The sequence below is a fragment of the Notamacropus eugenii genome, chromosome 2 (genome assembly GCF_028372415.1).
Source record: "Notamacropus eugenii isolate mMacEug1 chromosome 2, mMacEug1.pri_v2, whole genome shotgun sequence".
In the NCBI taxonomy this organism is placed as follows: domain Eukaryota; kingdom Metazoa; phylum Chordata; class Mammalia; order Diprotodontia; family Macropodidae; genus Notamacropus; species Notamacropus eugenii.
Genome location: NC_092873.1, coordinates 504,931,093 through 504,949,562, shown reverse-complemented (window position 1 = coordinate 504,949,562; position 18,470 = coordinate 504,931,093). Strand labels below are relative to the sequence as shown.

Sequence of the window (18,470 nt, the reverse complement as noted above, 5' to 3'; positions counted from 1 at the left end):
CTGCACCCCCTGCCTGGGATGCCCTCCCTCCTCATCTCTCTCCTCTGGCTTCCCTCAGGTTGCAGCTAAAAGTCCACCTTCTACAGGAAGCCTTTGTTGACCCCTCTTGACCTGTATCGATCTTGTCTGCACAGAGCCACCTGCATGTTGTCACCCCCATTCGCCTGCAAGCTCCTCAGGGGCAAGGACAGTCTTCTGCCTTTCTTTCTATCGCCAATACTTGGCACAGTGCCTGGCACCGACCTGCCCACTCAGGCCTCCCCAAGCAGGTTCCCTCAGGCTCTAAGCAGTGTCATGGTCTGTGGCACTGAGGATCCAGTGTCTGTATCACTTGGCACAAGGAATACATCCTCTCCTCCCCACCCCACATTTCCCAAGGACAGAAGCTGTATCTGATCTATAACAACAGTAACAGCTGCCATGTGCACGTTAAGATTTGCCAAGCATCTCACTCATCCTGCTAACAACCCTGGGAAGGAGGTGCTATTATTATTCTCTTCTACAGGTAAGGAAAGTGATGCCCAGAGAGGCTGGATGACTTGTCCAGTTTCTGAGGCAGGATTTGAACCCAGGACTTCCTAGCTGCCTCTGGCCTGCTAATCCAAACTGTGACTCTCCCTAGTTCCCAGCCCAGGCCAGACTTCACTCTCAGTGACTCATCTCCACATATGCCAAGAGCCTCTCTAAAAGGCAGCATCCCCTGGCTAATGGCCAAAGTGCCCTGTGCCTCCCTGGCCCAGCATGCCTTTGCACCCTGACCAATGATATCAGGAGTAGGCTTGTGATCCTCACCCTGGATCCTGGGTGGGTCCTGGCCCACCTGGCCCTGGCCTACCCCATCCTTGGCTGCTTCCACCTGGTGCTAAGCCCAAAGTAAGTCCCAAGGGCAGAGACCTCATCTCAGGCCCCTCCCTGATTCCCAAAGTCCTGAACGCAAAGCAGAGGTCACTGGCTCATGAGGTCAATGTACTTAGAGCTAGAAGGGAGGTGCCTGAGCCCAGTTCCACCATTGTACAAGAGGAAGAAGCAGGCCCAGGAGGAAAGTGGCCTCCCAAGGTCTCATGCGTAGAAGTAGCTGAGCTGGGATTCACTCTGTGCTGGGGCTGGGACTAGGGGCTGGCCTCACCTCAACTCTGAGGCCAGGACTGCCCTATCACGAGGCTCAGAGGGCTCCTCAAGGCTGGAGCTTCCAGGTCCCTGGGGCAGCCCATGAGCATGGCCACAAAGCGCCAGAAGGAAGGGCGTGATGTCGACCTCCTGAAGCAGCTCCTCACAGGCATCCACAGCTACCAGGAGGTCCTGGGAGCTTACAGCCTGGGCCTGCTGTAAGCTGCGGAACAGGCCTGGGAGGGGCAAGTGAGGTGTCAAGTGGGCAGTCCCTACCCACAGAGGACACAATGTCAGGCTGCCTCAACCTACCCCAGCCCAGCTGCTCACCTCGGACATAGCAACGTTGGGCGTGCTCCTGAAGTAGCGCACAGTGATCGGCCACTTCCTTAAACTTGGGGTCCAGCCAGGTGGACGTAGGGGAGGGGTGCTCGACAAACTGAGACCTGGAGGGGCACATGTGGGCCCCAAGAGATCCATGCAACATGTCCGGCTTTCCCCATTCCCTACCTTCAGACTCTCATCTGCAAATACTTCCAGACCATTTGTCCGCCCACCCACCCATCCATTAATTGATCCATCAATCTATCCCATCTGTCCTCACTCCTCTATCATCTGTCCATCTGTCCCCTGCACAAATGTCATAGAAGAATTGGGGGAAGGGCTAGGAGCCACTCACGTGACGCTGAGGTCTTGGGGAGCCCTGCAGGGCTGTGTGCTGACCACCTGCTCTCTCAGCGCATCCAGTGAGCAGCTATAGATGAAGACTGGGCAGCGGGAACGCGGCCCCTCTCCGCCCTCAGTTTGGGAGGCCTGACGCCCAGGCCAGGCCTGGGGGTCCTTTCCAGGAGGGAGAGAGAACTCCCCCTGATCCTGGGCTTTGTCTATAGGGAGTAGGAGGAGAGGCATCATCACTATGCTCTGCCCCAAATCCCCTTAGCTCCTTTCTGTACCTGTTAGACTCTTAAGTTCACATCAATCTCTGGAAATATGTCCCCTAGCACAGGGCCTGGGACCCAGTAGGTGCTTAATGAATGGTGATGACTGTCCACATGTCCTAATGGTCCACAGCCTGAGCCTCACTGGGTCTTATGCTACCCTTTCCCCTGATCCACAAAAAAGGCCTTACCACTAGCAGGGGTCACGCTGAGGGAAGGGATCAGGGCCTTAGTATCCTTCTGGCCCCCTCTTCCTAAATCCTCAGGGCTAGAGATGGCATTCCACTCTTCCACTGCAGGCCTCATCTCCTGAGGGGGCCGGCCAAGACCATAAGCAACTAGTCGTTGGACATCTGGGAGTGTGTAGAGAGAAAGGAGAAGTGAAATGTCAAAGAATTCAGGGGGACAAGGACTGCTCAAGGTCCCCTTGAGGAATGCTGAGGGAAAGCTGGGCCCACAACAAGAGCTACTGCCAGGACAACACTGGCCATAGGAGGGCCAAGAGGGAGGAAGGGACAATGACTAGCTTGCAGCTCCCTGGGATCTGGCAAAAATAGACATCAAAGGTTTCAGGTAAAGGGGAGGCCCTGGGAGTCCATGGCTATGGCCCAGAGGGAGGTCATACTCTCCAGATGGAATTAAGTTCTGATCCCTTAAACACAAAAGATTTTCTTCAGGAGAAAACCCAGTGGCTTCTGGCCTGCCCTTCTGTGGATCTGCCATTGCTCCATGACCTCCCATGACGGGGAGCTCACGACCTCCCAAGGCAGTTCAGTGAGTATATGGATGTCCCTTCTCCCCAGTTCCAAAGCTAGGGCACTGAGCAGCTGGGTTGGGAGAGAAGCTCCCATCAGCAGCCTGTGGGGGACAGCAAGGCTATACCTGTGAGTGTACTTGGGAGGAAGGTGAGCAGCACATGCTGTGGTGTCACGAGCCGGCCATAGCAGCGCCACTGAGGGGGTGAGGTGTCCGAGGAAGGCTGTGTGGAGGTCAAGGGAGCAGACCCTTACAAGAAGCCAAATACCAGCCTGGTCACCCTCAATATCTCCCTCCCCCACCCTGCCCCAGCCAGCTCCAGAAGGAGGCCCAGGGAAGAGAACCCAGACTGACCAGAGGTGTAACCACAAAGTTACTCACATCCTGAGAGGTGCCTGCACGGCCTTGGGGCTCAAGACTCCCAGAGACTCCCGAGGGACGCACCTCTGGAAGAAGGACAATACTGGTGTTGGTGGGAGGCCAGGCCAGGGCTTTAGTCAGAGGGTCGGTAAGTGGGGAGGGGACCTGGGGGTCAAGATGCTCTCACCTGGGCCCAGAGCTCCCCACTGTAGCACCTGGCTCAAAAAGGTCTTTTGCTCAGCAGCAGAAAGAGGGAGCTCACGGTCACTCAGCTCCTGCCCCAAGCAGCGGTGCAGCAGGCTCAGCAGTGTCTCATTGGCAGGACAGTGGGCCTCGGGACTAAGGCCTTCAGCCTCTGCCCAGCACAGAATCTGCTCAAAATCCAGTCCCTGCCCCCGTCACACCCTCTCCAACCTTGGCCCTGGGGGTCCCAGCCAAGTTCCTGCCCCCTGCCACAGGACCCCCTGAGGCCCTTGTCTCCCTCCCACAGAACCCCGTGAAGCTTTTCCCTCCCCACCATAAGACCCTCCTTGAAGCTCTGCCCTCCCTCCATAGGACCCCCCGAAGCTCAGCCCTCTCCCCCATGGTACCCCCTGAGGCCCTTGCCTCCTCCCCATAGGACCCCCGAGGTCCTGCCCTCCCTCCATAGGACCTGCCTCTCCCCACTCATAGGACCATCTGAGGTCCTGCCCTGCATCCCACTCTGCCCTCCCTTTGTCAGCCTTGAGGGTCCCAGATAAGCCACCTCTGGTGAGCAGCACAAAGGATGTCTGCATCCGCTGGCACCGCAGCAGTAGCTGCATCAGGTCAAAACGAAATGGGATCTCATGGACACAAAGGCCCCCTGCCATGTCACGTCCTGTAATAGGGATAGGAGAGGGTTTCAGAGCCTGAGCCCTGTATGGCCATCAGGAAGCTCCCTCCCAGCCTTGCTGGCCAGCACTGACCATCAGGAGCCCTGGGCTCAGGAGGTAGGGGGTTCCACTCTTTGCTCTGGCACAGATGGCTCAGGTATTCAAAGCTGAGCATTGAGCCAACACAGGCGGCATCCCTGGGGAAAAGCTGCAAGGGTGGGAGCAGAGAGGTGGCATTCAGGGCCTTGCCCCGACCATTCCTGAGGCTGGCTCCAAGCGATAGGGCTGGGGGTTTGGGGGCTTGGACTCACCGCACGGGGAATCTCAGGGTAGCTCAGGCCACGGAGATGCCTGCAGCCCTCAGGGCCAGAGCCCACACGCCCACACTGGGGCTCCACCCAAACTTCAGTGACAAGGTTCAGCTCAGAATCCCCCTCTAGAGCCTCCACTTCAGCATCATTGTCATCATCTGTAGAAAAGCTGCCCAGAGAAAGCTCTCAGCCCCTGCAGGGAGGTGGATCCTAGGGGCCACAGGGGGAGGAGACAGAGGGCTCGGGCAGCCTGCCTGCCAGCTGGATGTTGTGGGCACCCTCTGGCCACACAGGCAGGTATCAAGCTGAGGGCATCCCTGGGTTCCAGGCTCACCTGTCCTTGGTGGAGGTGGAATGAGGAGGAAAGAGGAGATACTGGACAATGCATGTAGGGGTCTCGTTTCCTCCTGCCACTCCAGGAGACTCATTCTGTCAGCAGGGACAAGGACATGAGAGACACAAACAAAAACCCTACCACCCTTCTCCTGCTGGAGCTCAGCTTGGGGCTGAAATGCTCCTGCTGGGAAGTATGGGATGGGTCCCCGTGGCACAGCAGGAGCCCTGCCTAGTCCAAAATGCTGCGTATGCCATCCTGTGCCTGAGTACCAGAGGAGAAGTTTATGGTTAATACCTGGGGCGAGAGAGCAGCAATAGCACATGGCAGGCCTTGAGGACAGGGGAAAGAGCTGTGGCTGAACCATCAACTGGTCCAGAGAGAAGGGGCCGGCAGCCTAAGCAGATCCTAAGCCCAGGCCTTAGCAAAGGAGAGGGGGGAGCTGGTCTGTACCACAGACAGGGCCTACCCTGCCCCAGGGGCACTGGGGGCAGCAGTCAGGCTGGCCAGCCTGGAAACTGCACCAGACCATGGGCATGTGAACATGAGATGCCAGTGCTCTGGCACTGGGCACATGCTTTGAAAGTTAGTCTTTGTTAATGCTCCACTAAGAAACCCACCCTCAGTCTAAGCGTCAAAGGAAAAGGAAAGGGTAGCCAAGATGAAGTTAGATAGGACAAGGACTGTAGAGCTCCTGGGGCATGCCATGGCATGGGTATAGTGGGAGAGTGGGAAGGAGGTGGCAGGTTACAGGGAGCACAGGAGTTACCTGAGGCTAGAGGGGCCTCACTCAGGAATTATAAGGTTTAAGTGACTCGTGTGGGGGATGGAGGGAGGGGCCTGGAGGTAGTGGGGGCTCCTCAGGCTTGGGAAGAAGAGGAAATACCTGGATCGGAAGCTCTAGGACCATTGTGATGATCCCTTCCCCACTGGAGGCAAAATGGAAACCTTCAGCCAGACGGACTCTGGAGCCAAGAAGAGAAGGAGTCAGAAATGGGGGATCACCAGTGTGTCCCACTGCCTTGGAGGGGCAACATCACTTACTCGGTAAGCGTGGAAAGCAGCTGAGCAACAGCACTGAGAGGCAGGACAGGGGCCAGGGCAGGCTGCACAGTCCAGACCCATCGCTGATGATAGAGGTAGCGTGACAGGGAGGCCAGGTTGGAGGAGGCTGAGCGGCCAGATACCAGGGGCAATGGTCCTGGAGGTTCCAGGGTCAGCATGAAGGGTGCACGGTAATCCAGGGGCAGTTTCTCATACCTATGCATCGGAGGACCAAAGTAATTGCTTCCCATCTCCAAAGCACTGTATCTCCGGATGCTCCGGAGCAGCTTTCTCTCTAGGTACCCTCAAAGCCAGGTTTCTGCCTCCAAGATAAGGCCTTGGGTCTCCCCCCCAGCTACTTCCCTATGTTGAGGCTGTCTCTAAATGTCTGCCTCTGGCCCCACAGGCTCCTCAGGCCCCGTCCTCCAGAGCTCTTCATCTTCCCTCAAGTCCAATCCTCAGCACCTTCACTGCTGCAGGCAGTGTGCTTCCCAATTCGGAAAGAAGGCTTAAAAGGAAACAAGACCATCCAGCCCAAGAGAGTGCCCATCATCTGGGGAATGGGTAACAAATTACGACATATGAATGTAACAGAATGTTACTGTGCTGGAAGAAATGAGCAAAGACTGATTTCAGAGAACCGCAGGCAGGCTGCACCGCCACGGAGTGCAGGAAGCTGACAAGGTCGACGCGGGAAAGACAAATATCGTGGAAAGACTTGGGAACCCTGAGCAAGGTCATGACGGATGGGGAAGTGTGTTCTCTGCCTGTTGCCAGGGGGAGGGTAATAGGCACGTGCTTGATAAGGCTCGTTAGAATAGGGAAGGGGAGCAACAGCAGTGCCCCAAGAGTGGCCACTGAAATTTGAAAACTCTTTCTAATAATGCTGATCGTCTCCTCCCATCCCAACCTCCACTCCAACTGTTGGGGAGTCCAACATTCAAGATGCCTGGCCTGCCAAACTCCTTGGACCTCCACTTGGACAACTGACTTCTGGTCTCCCCTCCCCACTGTCCCTTCTTCTTCCAAGCTCCTGGAAGAGCTCTGCAGTTCTTCTCTCTGCTGTCTCTGTGAAGGCAGCTCCTCTGGCCCCTCACCACTGCCAGGCCTGTATCTATATGCACTCTTGACCCCGTCGCCTTCCTCACCATCACTGCCTCTCTCTCTCCCTCTCTCAGTCCTGTCCCTGCTGCCCATAGCTTCACAATTCCCCAAAACTCTCCGTGGATGTCCCCACCTCCCAATCTACTGGTCTGCACCTGCTCCTCCTTTTCCTAGGCAAACGTCTACAAAAAGTTCACCTGAACTGCTTCTCCCAATCCAATCCACTCCCTAGTTTACCACTCAACAATACAGCTCTCCAAGGTCACCAGGGAGCTCTCAAATGTATAATCTCACAGCCTTTTCTCAATCCTCACTCATTTCCACGGCTCCATTATCTCCCCTAGAAAAATGACTCCTAGATCTGCAAATTCAGTCTCCAGCTCTCTCCTGGCTACTGGACATTTTATCTTCAATGTGTCCAAAACCTAACCCATTCTCTACCCCCTCCTTCTTTCCCCATCACTCTCCTCTCCCCTCTCTCACTGTCAGTACCATCCTCATGATCACTCAGGTTTCATATGGTGCTATCATCCTCAGCTCCTCCCTCCCACGTTTCCCCACATCTAATCTCTTAGCAAATCTTCTTTATTCTACCTTTCCAACACCTCTCACACATGTCTCTTCTCTCCACTCACCTGGCCACCATCTGCACTCTAGGTCTCCACCTCAGCACCCTTCACCTAGATGATGCAATTGTCCTCAATCTCTGCCCACTGAGAATATCCTCCACACAACTTCCAAAGTGGTTTATTCAATTATGCGTCTGACCATGACACTCTACCAGAGCTCAAAAATTTCCAGGAGCAACCTAATGCTTCTCAAATTAAATTCAAAACCTTGTATTTAAAGCCTTTCACAAACAAACCCCATTCTGTCTTCCCCAAATGATTACACAATACTCCTGCACACTCTACAGGACAGTTAACTGGCTTTGTTATTCCTACTATATGACTTTCCTAGTCTTGTCTCTGGGCCTTTGCCCAGCTTGTCCCTGATGCCTGGAATGCCCTCCCTAGCTCCCTTCAAAGCTCAGCTCAAATACCTGTGTCTGTGAGGGTTTTTCTGATCTCCTCAACTATCAGAGCTCTGCTCCCAAGTGACTTTGTATTTCCCTTGGATCTGCTTGTCTTTTATTTCTGTTGTATACGCTGGTCCCCCAGTAAGCTCCCTGAGGACAAGGACTGTTTCTTTTCTGTCTTGTATATCCAACACCCAGTACAGTGCTTGGCATACAGTAGGTGTATAATAAATACTTGTCAAGTGATTGAACCAACGAAGTGATGAGATGGCTTGAAGAGTAGACAGAGAGAAGGGAAAAGGGTCGCCAAGACAGCCTGTATGAAGGACTGGTTGAGCAGGCAGGAGAACAAGGAGGTGCAAGGAGAGAATGACCAGTAGGAAGGAGTGAGTACTCAGCAACAGCCAAGTCTGCCAAGAGGCAGAGAATGATGAGCCCTGGCTCCCTTCCCATTGCACTTCTACTGACTGGCTCCCATGTCCCCTATCTCTAGCCTGTCTGTGTTCATGTTATCGTATTCAGGGTGTCACATCTTTTACACCGAGCTCTTTGGGAGGAGGGGCTGTCTTTTACCTTTTTGGAAGCCCCAGTTCTTAATGCAGTGCCTCGCACAGAGTAGGAGCTTAACAACTGTTGACTTATTGACCAATCAACAGGTCTGGTCATGAGGAGATCTTTGGGAATTCTGAAGAGAGAGGCAGCTTTGTGAGGAGGTGAGAAGCCAGATTATAAGGAGTAGAAAAATAAGGGAGAGGGAAGAAAGCAGCACACAGGTCTTGGGGGGGAGGTGTTTCCCCAGGAGGTCACCCAAAAAGGGGAAGAGAGATGTGAAATAGTGATCTGAAAGGATGGCAGGGACAAGGGAAAGAGTTCCTGAGGATGGGTGAGGCCTGGGCATGTCCTACAGACAGTGAAGCCTGCTGACCAGGAGAGCCAGTGATCACCAGGGCATTTCCTGGAGAAGGTCTATGGTTGCCGGGTGGGCTTGGCCAAAAGGAAGGGCCACCTCTTCTTCCAAGGCAGGTGCCAAGGAGGAGCAGATGGAAGAGGAGACAGAGGGACCTAGAATGGCAGAAATGGGAATCAGAGATGGCCTCTATCCATCAGCAAGCATTTAATAAGCCAACGCTTACTGTGTCAGGATCCATGCCCAGCACAGGAGGATGCAAAAACAAAAATGAAAGGGCAGCTCCCTGTCCTCAAGCTCATTCTATTTGATCAGGGGAGACCACATGCACACACAGAGGTGAGAGATTCAAGGAAAGACAAGCTCTGCTGAGGCCAGGAAGGTGAAGGGGTCACTGTGAGTGCAGTGTCTCCCCCATGGGAGCACCTCCCAGCAGCCTTCAGCATTTCTCAAGGAGGAGGCTGTCTAGGCCAGGGTTTGGCAAGGTGTCAGGTGTCAGTGTTTAAGCACCAAGAGGGGAAACAGGAAGTTCAAGCAGCTGCAGTGGGTTGGGAGAAAAGACACGAGGACAAATGACCTAGACAGTCAATCTGGAAGCTGGGACAGGCAGCATCTGGGCAGGGCAGCAGAGACATGAAAAAGAGGGGCTGCCCAGTAATGACAGCACCAAGAAGAGACAGTGGGGAACCTAGGCCCAGCTCCTACAGCATCAGGAGGCCAGGGCCTGGAGGCCTCTAGGGGCGCATGGATCTCCCCAAGCGCCAGTTACTGAGAGGCAGGAGTGGCTCCAACATGAAAGGAACTTTTGTTCAGGAGGAGGGTTCATAGAAGGGGGTGAGGGAGAAGGAAAGGGTCAGGGGCATTTTAAGAAGGAAGGAGGCAGGGCTGCTAGTCAAGCAACACCATCTGACTGCGGTTCTCTGTACAAAGGTCCTGAGAGACTGGAGGCTGGCATCAGTAGGGTCCCTCCCTTCAACCTCCCAGTCTCCCTAGACCCCTCAGTTCCCACTTGGTCCCAACAGTCCCCTGAAATCTTCCTTCATATTTCTAAGTCCTAACGCAAAGTCCTGCGTTCTCCACATCCCTCAGTCTCTTCTTCTGATGCCTGTCATATCTCCCAGATCTCCTCAGCACCTTGTCTTGTCTAGACCTGGCAGAATCCACCCCATTAGACACCTCCCTCAGACCTATCTGACCTGATCAGCAGCTTATCCAGGGGCTTCTGCAGAACTATCAGGCAGGGCCGATCAGAGAGGGTGGGTTGAGGCACGAGGAGTGGGGGAGATTTGGAGGGAGAGCTGCCTGCCCCCAGCCCTTTCCGCTTCACCTTGGGAGTGGCTTCCTTGCTCTGCACCCGATGTGGGAAACGTAACTTCAAGATCTCCTCCCGAAGCTCATCCACGATCTGGGGGCCCAAATCCAGGAACAAAGGGTCATACCCTTTTCCTTCAGTTACGGTCAGAGGATCATGGAATTCCAGTTCTAGGACTGGCTGAAAGTCACTGAGTCCAACCCCTTCATTTTACAAATAAAGAAACTGAGGCCCAGAGAGAAGAAAGGACTTACTACAAGGCAATAAGAGCAGTAAGCAGCAGATTCAGGATTCCAACCCAATTCTGCAACCTCCAAATCCTGTGCATGGGTCCCACCCACCTTGGATCCATGGAGCTTAGAGAGGGGGCATAAATTCACCTAGACTCAACCCAGGGTAAGGGGGATGGAGGTGGGGAAGGGAAGTGTTAGGGAGAGAGTGACAAGTGTCCTATGTCCTAAGACTACCTCCCTGGGCCCCCGAGGTCACTGCCTTCCCAGGAGGGGTCCAAAGGGAAGTGTTTATATTAACTGTATTCCAACCCAATCTACAACCCAGGCCTCATGATCTCACCTTGTTGCGTAACTGGGCTGGTGTGCCGATGGGGAAACCAAGTCTGAGCACCATGCATGGAGCTTTGGAGATGATTCGGACCATGTAGAAAGAGGAAGGGGGCAGGTCTGGGGCACTAAGGAGACATGGGAGGTTAACAGGGGTGGGGTAAATAGGGAGTTAGTTAGGAGGGCAGGTAGAAGAAATCCAAGTTACATGAGACCGAAAGTTTAGGAAATCAATGGAAATGGGAGACTCAGCCTGTGGATGAGAGACTCTCTCACTCCTCTGAGTCTCTCAACAGCGAAAGGGCAGAGTCAGTGGGCGACCTTCAGATATCATGTAGCAAGGTTCATCCAACAACACACGAAGACAACTCAATGCTGCGTCTTAACCTTGCAATACTTGGTCCACATCTCTCTGACTGTCTGTCTGCCTGCCTGCCTCTCTCACACAGACACACACACACACACACACACACACACACACACACACACACACACACACACTCTTCTCTCTGTGTGTCTCTCTCTCTGTCGCAGTCTGTCTGTCTGCCTTTCTCTGTCTCTCTGTCTCTCTCTCTCTCTCACACACACACACACACACACACACACACACACACACTCTTCTCTCTGTGTGTCTCTATCTCTCTGTCGCAGTCTGTCTGTCTGCCTTTCTCTGTCTCTCTGTCTCTCTCTCTCACTCACACACACACACACACACACACACACACACACACACACTCACTCTTCTCTCTGTGTGTCTCTATCTCTCTGTCTGCCTCTCTCTCTCTCTCTCACACACACACACACACACTCTTCTCTCTGTGTGTCTCTATCTCTCACATATACACACATACACAATGTCCTCACCCTCTTCACGCCAACCTTCCCCCACCCCTCATCCATCTGCACATCTGTTTATTCTCTTGGTCACCTATATGGTACTAAAAAAGGGCTTTCCCTTTGACTTCTTCCCCTCCTTTAATACCTTGATATTGACCACTTCCAACAGATTCCTCCATGTACACTCTAGGCCCAATCTGACCACTTTTTCTGTCTTTCTTCTTTAGTGCCATGTCTACCACCTCCGAAAGAACTAAGAGTCCAAGCATGGTGGCTCCACTGTCTCCAAGGAGAAGAGTCTAGTTAAAATGGTTTTTGCAGATCTTTTCCAGTTTTCTTCTCTTTGTAATCTTTCTTCCATTTTCGAATGCCCTTGGCTTGACTCTGCTTAGCTGGATAGCCTGCCAGGTTTTCCCTTCCATTGCTTCTTTATGCTTTATAAGATGATACTGCTCGTAATCATCTGGTAAGATCTTAGAAAGGAGTTCACATCTGAACGCAGAGCTGCCCTTGGCAACATCTTTCCTTTAGGCATGGATGTTGCATATTTGCAGGCTGAGGCATTTTGAGGTCTTTTTGGCCTCCTTGCTGTGGCAATTTTAAATGGTTTACTTTCTGAAGAAAGCACTGTAGCTGGTGTCATTTCTAGTGTCCATTTCTCATTTTTGATGTTCAATTATTTGTTTCCATAGTTCGGTTGTTTCAACTATATATAGTCTCTTGTTTTTGTTCTTATTGCTTCTTTTTATATTTTACTAATTATGATAGTCACTTGGGTGACTCAGAGATAATTCCCACATCAATAAACATCTTCACTCTTAACATATCATTGATTTCATATTTTATGACATGCACAGTCCAATCCATACAATAAAGGAATTGTCCTTCAGTTGTTTGTGAAGAATGTTGGGAGAGGGAGCCCATCCCTCCCTGAAGCTGACTCAGTCCCCAATCCAGTCCTGGTTGTTAAGAAGTCTGTCCTGACCTGAAGCCTCAATCTGCCTCTTTGCCACTTTCTCCCACTGACCCTGGTTTCACTCCAGGGGCCAAACAGAACAAATCTAAATTCTCCCCCCATGTCAGCCCTTCAAATAACTAGGCACATGTGTTTTAACTCCCCCCAAGCTTCTCTTCTCCAAGTCCTTTAACTGATCCTCACACACACATTACTGGTGACCCAGGACCACCCTGGTCACCCACCTCTGCACCCTTTTCTAGCTTATCACATCCTTCTTAAACCATGATCCCCAGACCTGAACCCAATATTTCTGATGAAACCTGACAAAGGGAGGGCACTGGAGTACTGCCACTTCCCTACTCCTAGAAGCCCCATCTCTCCTGATCTACCACAAGATCTTTTTTGGCTGCAGGCCCACACTTCTCACACTTGAGTGTACAGTCCACTAAAACCCCCACAGGGATCTGGTCAAAAGTGCTTTCTGCTTTCCCCATTCTGTTCTTGTGAAGCTGATTTTCTTTTGTACCTGATACCCTACTGAAATCCATCTTATTAGAGTCAGACCACTGTTCTGTTCTGTCAACATCCTGACTCTATCTTCCTGCATGTTAACAACCTCTCCCAGCTCTGCATCATCTACAGATCTAATGAGCGTGCCATCCATGCTTTCATACAAGTCACTGATAACAATGTTAAACAGGAAAAGGCCAAACATGGATTGCTGGGATGCTCCACTGCAGACGACCTGCAGTCCTGACCCTGAACCATTAAAACTATTCTTTGAGTATGGCCATCCAACCAATTCTGAAAACACTGATTATATTATCATCTTTTCCACAAAAACAGTATGAGATACTCCATCAAAACTTTTGCTAAAATCCTCTTCATCTATTATTCTTTCAGTTAGAAAAGAAAATGAAGCTAGTTTGGCATGATCTGGTTTTGATGATAACACACTGGTTCTTACAATCACAGTCTTCCTTTCTAGATTTTCCCCAATCACCTCCTCTAAAATCTTTCAAGGAATCAAACTACTGACCTATAGTTTACAGACTCATTTTCTTCCCTTTTGTGAAAATCAGGACATTTGTTCATCTCCAGTCTTGGAAGGTCTCTCCATTTTTCACTCTCTTTTAAATATTACTGACACTGAAGTCAGTAATAACATCTAGCAGTTCTTTCAGGACCAAAGATGTACCTCATTTAGGCCACATGATTTGAATTTGTCCAGGGCAGCAAGGCACTCTCTTAACACAATCTCTTATTTATCTTGGGTATCAACTCCATTGGCCAGCTTTGTTTTTTCATTTCCAGTATTAAGATCCTTCTTTACAGAAAAAAAAAAAGCAAAGTAAGAAATCAGCAGTAATTTTTTTCCCTTTCTGTTGTCAGCTAACTTGTTCCATTTACCCCAAGAAAAGGTCTTCTCTCTTCTTTCACTTTCTTTCTCCCAAACGAGCTTTAACCTTCCTTCTTGTCCTTTGTACCACTTGCTGTTCTCAGCTCATTCTGAGTTCAGCACTTCTGACATCACTTTCACATGATCATGCCATATTCTTAGATACATTTCTGTTAATTGTTTAACTTCCATCTTCTGTATATTTCCTTTAAAAATTGAAATTGAGTTGGTGGGTCCTTATGCATCCCTCCTAGTCTCTACAAATCCTTCTTTTCTTCCTCTTTGGAAATGTTTCCCTTTGAGTGTGCAGGCTTTCCTTCTTGAGTGTTTCCCATCCTTCCTGGGCTGACTTCCCTGAAGCATATTACTTCATAAGCCCCTACTATCTTTCTTCAAAAGACCCTTGAAATCTGCTTTGCCCTCAATTATAGAGCAATTGTGTCAGAAGTGGCCCAGTTTTTTCCTCTTCCCTATCACAACCCTAAGGAAGAATGGTCAGTTCCCAAAAGGTTCCCATTGCTTCCGCTCCCACTTAGATCCAGAAACCACTTTCTCCTTTTTATGTTTCTCCAGCTTTGGAAAATCACACATTGGCTGATCTGCTCCTGTCAGGAAGAGAGGCTCAGGGACTAAAGGCTCCCAAAACTACTCAATCATGGCCCTACGTCAGACACACAACTGGGAGTTTCCCAGACTCCTATTTCCTTTGTCAGGCAGTCTGTAATCTACCCTAATAACAAAGTCATTTTTGCTTCTCCCTCCTTTGACCTTTACTCAAACACTCTATCATGCCTCTCTTCTCTAGCTTTTCTCACAAATACATCATCTTCCCAATCCGGGGCTAAATAAGGCATACCCCACACAGAAACACAGTCCAGGCATGGGTTTCAATGATACCAACAAGCTCTAATTCCCCTCCCTGTGTTAGGGTCTCTAAGTCTTCTTGGCTGCTAAACATCTGTAGACTCCTGAGCCCACAGACTGTTTTCTTGGACTCTGTCTCTTGTGCATTTCTGGGCTTCTCAGTTGCTTTCTTCTTTCACTGTGGTTATTCTCTAACTTGGGGGGGAAGGTGTTATACACAGACAGTCTTTTCCCTCCCCATCTCCTTAGTTTAAAGCCCTCTTGATTTGCCAGATCCCTGACAAATGCACTCTGACCAGCTTTTGTTAAATGCACTGCATTTCTGGCCAGGAGTCTGTCATCACCATATCTTAAACCGTGGTTCAGCCAATTCTCACTGGTGAATATTCTCATTTCTTAGCCTAATGTTTATCTTCTAAATTACTTTTTCCCTTTTTGATCCCATGCCTTCAATGAGCAACCATGATGGAAATGCAATCTGTGTTCCCATAGTCTTCAGTTTCTTGCCTAAGACTTTGTAATCATTAGCAGCAGCTTTTAAGTTTCTCCTGGAATTGTCACCTGTGCCCAAGTGAACTACTTGGCTTGGTGCTTGTCATCCATTCGGATAAATCTTGGAGAGGCTCAGTTCTGAACCAAGGAAAACAAGACATGACTCACAAAGCAAGAGACCACCCTAATTGCTGTGACTGTGTCAGCAGATGGTTGCCTATTTGTGGCTCTGGGAAGAGTCACTACTAGTAACCACTGCTAGTCTCTTCTGTCCATGCCTCCTCTTTGATGGATCACCTCTCACCCTGGAGATAGGCTACATTCCTATATATCTGGGGAACTAGCAGCTACCTCCTCCTCAAAGGATCCAACTCTTTTCCCTTTAGGAAAAGACTCTTCTTGTCCAACTGTCCTCTTCCTCTTTTCCTCCACTCCCCAATGTCCTGACCACAGTCACATATGCCCTCCTCTGCTTCCCACCAAAGCCTCATCTCAGTTTTCTTCAGGAACACATCATTTTCCTTACCAGCCTGAAACATGGAGAGGCTTCCCCGAGACCCATGAACCTCTCCTCCAGGAGGGAGATCAGTCTACCTAGAGCCCAAGCCTCTTAGTGTCTCGACTAAGGCAGAAATACAAAGACCATACATCTAATGCAAGTCACTGTGCTACTTTACCTACTGTCCAGGAAGGCTGAAAGGGTGCAGGTAACTAGGAGGAAAGTGGATAGAGCAGTGGGTGGACCTGGTGTCGGGAAAACCTGAGTTCAAATTTGGCCTCAGACACTTACTAGCTATATGACCCTGGGCAACTTACTTCACCTTTGCCTGCCTCAGTTTCCTCCCCTGTAAAGTCGGGATAATAACAGCATCCACTTTCCAGGGCTGTTGAGAGGATTAATGAGATAACACAGGGAAGTACTTTGCAAACCTTAATATATTCCATCAGTGCTGGCTATTATTTCCAGTCTTGTTCTTTTGAATTACTCGTGGGGTTTACAACTTGATCCCAAGCACCTGGCTAAAACTTCAAGCCCAATTATGCATCTTAATAACTTGACAGCTTTCCCCTAACTTTATTAGGACATCAGCTTCCTTTCTTGTTTTTACCAACTGGCCTCATCCACCAAATGTGCCAAACCGCGAATGGTCCTGCTTCGCTTTCCTTTCTTACCATCCCTTCTCCTTTCCACTCCTGAGTCTTCTTCTACCAGGCTCTACATTCCATGTCCTCCTTAGTTGTCCTTAATCTTAGCCCTCTTTCACAAGGTTAATTCTGGAGTTGGAGACAGTTCACCTTAAATTTTTATTCAGTTTCTCCTCCCCAGATTTAAACACTGTCCTACTTCACTAGTCTAAACCCCTCCAGGATGATCTCCTTTTCACCTGCTATTTGGCTCTTGTTAATCTTTTGACAAAAGCTGGATTTAGAGGCCAGAATGTGGACCCAGAAGTTGTAAATGTTGTCTTTAATTTCCTGATGTCAGCCTCCTCTCTGTAGACATATACCCAAGTTTATGTCCTTGACTCCAGCCTCCACTGCCTTGGAGACACACAGACACACAGACACACAGACACACACACACAGACACAGACACACATTACATTGCCCTCAACAAACCTGTGCAGCAGTTTCACATATGAGTAGCCCTCCACGAGCACGAAGCTACTCCAGTCTCGGAGAAGAGAAGTCAATGCTGAGTGTGAAATGCGGCATTGGATGGTGCTGTAGCGGCCATTACTCCCTGGCGTGTGCAGGTGTTTGGGGACTGGCCTAGAAGAAACCCAAGGTCTTGACACCACTGGGATAGACTTGGGAGAGGGGTCCCAGATTAGGGACCTACCTCACCTCTCCCAAGTGCCTGTAGTACATCTCTAAGTGTCTCTTGGAGATTTCAAACTGGATGTCCTAGAGACATCTCTAACTCACCCTGCCCAAAACAGAACCCATCTACTGTCCTCTCCCAACACCTACCCCACTTCCAAACTTCCTCATCTCTATCAGACTCCTTCCTTCTTCAGTCACTTAGGTTCACAAACTAGGTGCCACCCTCACTGCTCCCTTACCTCCCGCATCCAATCAGTCACCAAGTCTTGCTGATTCCACCTCCTCACCATCTCTCCCAGCTGTCCCTTCTCTCTACTCACTTCCAGTTACTCTGAGGCAGTCCCTTATCCCCTCTAGCCTCCACCCTCTCCACCCAGTTGACAACCTCAGGTCTGACCAAGTGACTCCCCTTGTTCAAGAAACTCCAGGGCTCCTCATTGCAATGAAGTTAAAATACAAAGTCTACTACCCAATACTGAAAGCCTTGCACAACCTGACTCTAGCCTTTCTGGTTTGCTTGCTTACTGCCTAGATGTGAGATGAAAGTCAGTGTCTCCCAGATGTAGCCCTCTGTCCTCTCTCAGGCTTCCCCCAACACCAAGATGGCCATGGGTCCATGCCCTTACGTGTCGTGCTCAAGGACCAGCACCAGCCGATGCATGTGCAGCCACCGCTGCCAGGAGTTGGCATCCATGGAGAGCACTGGCTTCCAGTAGGCAGCAAACTGTGAGTGTGAGGAGTCAGAGCCACTGTGCTGAAGGGAGAGCACCTGGCAGGAGGACAGAAATGGGCATAAGGAAGAGATCGACTGCCTACGAGGATGATCAGGATGAGAACTCAGGGATATGATGGATTTGACAGCTACCTGCAGGAACAGAAGGGCAGCTGCACCCAACAGAATCATCACAAGTATTTCCATGGCACTTGAAGGTTTGCAAATTACTTTATCATTACTATCTAGCTGAATACTCACAACAACCCTGGGAGGGAGATCATTATTAACCCCATTTTACAGATAAGTAAACTGAGGTAAAAGAAGGTTAAAGTGATTTGCCTAGGTCTGAGGCAGGAGTTACCTGGAGCTCTTACTGGCTCCAGGTCTAGATCTCTACCCACTGTACCACCAGCTGCCTTTACATAGGCCTCAATTCAATCCTGATCCCCTCCCATCCTACAGACTTCCAGGACCCATGCTAGTCAGAGGATGCTTCCCCAGGAGAAGCAACGGATTTTCTTTCTAGACTGGCTTACATCCCTCTTCAAATTGCTAGGAGAAAATGAAATGAAAACAATTCTGAAATTTCTCCCCTGCCCCATTATGGGAGTGACAAGACACTACCTACTTTTTACTTATTTATGAATACATTTCATATAGACAGACACAGAGGAGCCCTGGTAGAAAACACTTGCCCCCAAAGCCAATAAACTTGGCATAGCCCTTGATCCAGGGATCCCACTCCTGAGGCTGTATACAGAAAGGCCTATATA

The 18,470-nt window shown here is 50.4% G+C and overlaps 1 protein-coding gene across 7 annotated transcripts in view; it reads right to left on the bottom strand.

Annotated features, from left to right (window-relative positions):
- Positions 1–18,470, bottom strand: part of SZT2 (SZT2 subunit of KICSTOR complex) — an 84,373-nt gene that overhangs the window by 41,055 nt on the left and 24,848 nt on the right. For all 7 annotated transcript variants that reach the window (XR_011975767.1, XR_011975768.1, XM_072649144.1 and 4 more), the window contains 17 exons: positions 17,609–17,751; positions 16,776–16,928; positions 10,619–10,733; positions 9,930–10,138; positions 5,705–5,920; positions 5,547–5,625; positions 4,661–4,755; positions 4,327–4,495; positions 4,109–4,223; positions 3,907–4,020; positions 3,349–3,516; positions 3,183–3,247; positions 2,928–3,024; positions 2,237–2,398; positions 1,787–1,991; positions 1,438–1,553; positions 1,127–1,343 (listed from right to left, as the gene is read on the bottom strand). Coding sequence is in view for 5 of the 7 variants with exons in the window: in XM_072649144.1 (XP_072505245.1) it covers positions 1,127–1,343; positions 1,438–1,553; positions 1,787–1,991; positions 2,237–2,398; positions 2,928–3,024; positions 3,183–3,247; positions 3,349–3,516; positions 3,907–4,020; positions 4,109–4,223; positions 4,327–4,495; positions 4,661–4,755; positions 5,547–5,625; positions 5,705–5,920; positions 9,930–10,138; positions 10,619–10,733; positions 16,776–16,928; positions 17,609–17,751 (2,438 nt within the window). In the remaining 2 variants the exon portion in view is untranslated. The remainder of the gene's footprint in view (positions 1–1,126; positions 1,344–1,437; positions 1,554–1,786; positions 1,992–2,236; positions 2,399–2,927; positions 3,025–3,182; positions 3,248–3,348; positions 3,517–3,906; positions 4,021–4,108; positions 4,224–4,326; positions 4,496–4,660; positions 4,756–5,546; positions 5,626–5,704; positions 5,921–9,929; positions 10,139–10,618; positions 10,734–16,775; positions 16,929–17,608; positions 17,752–18,470) is intronic.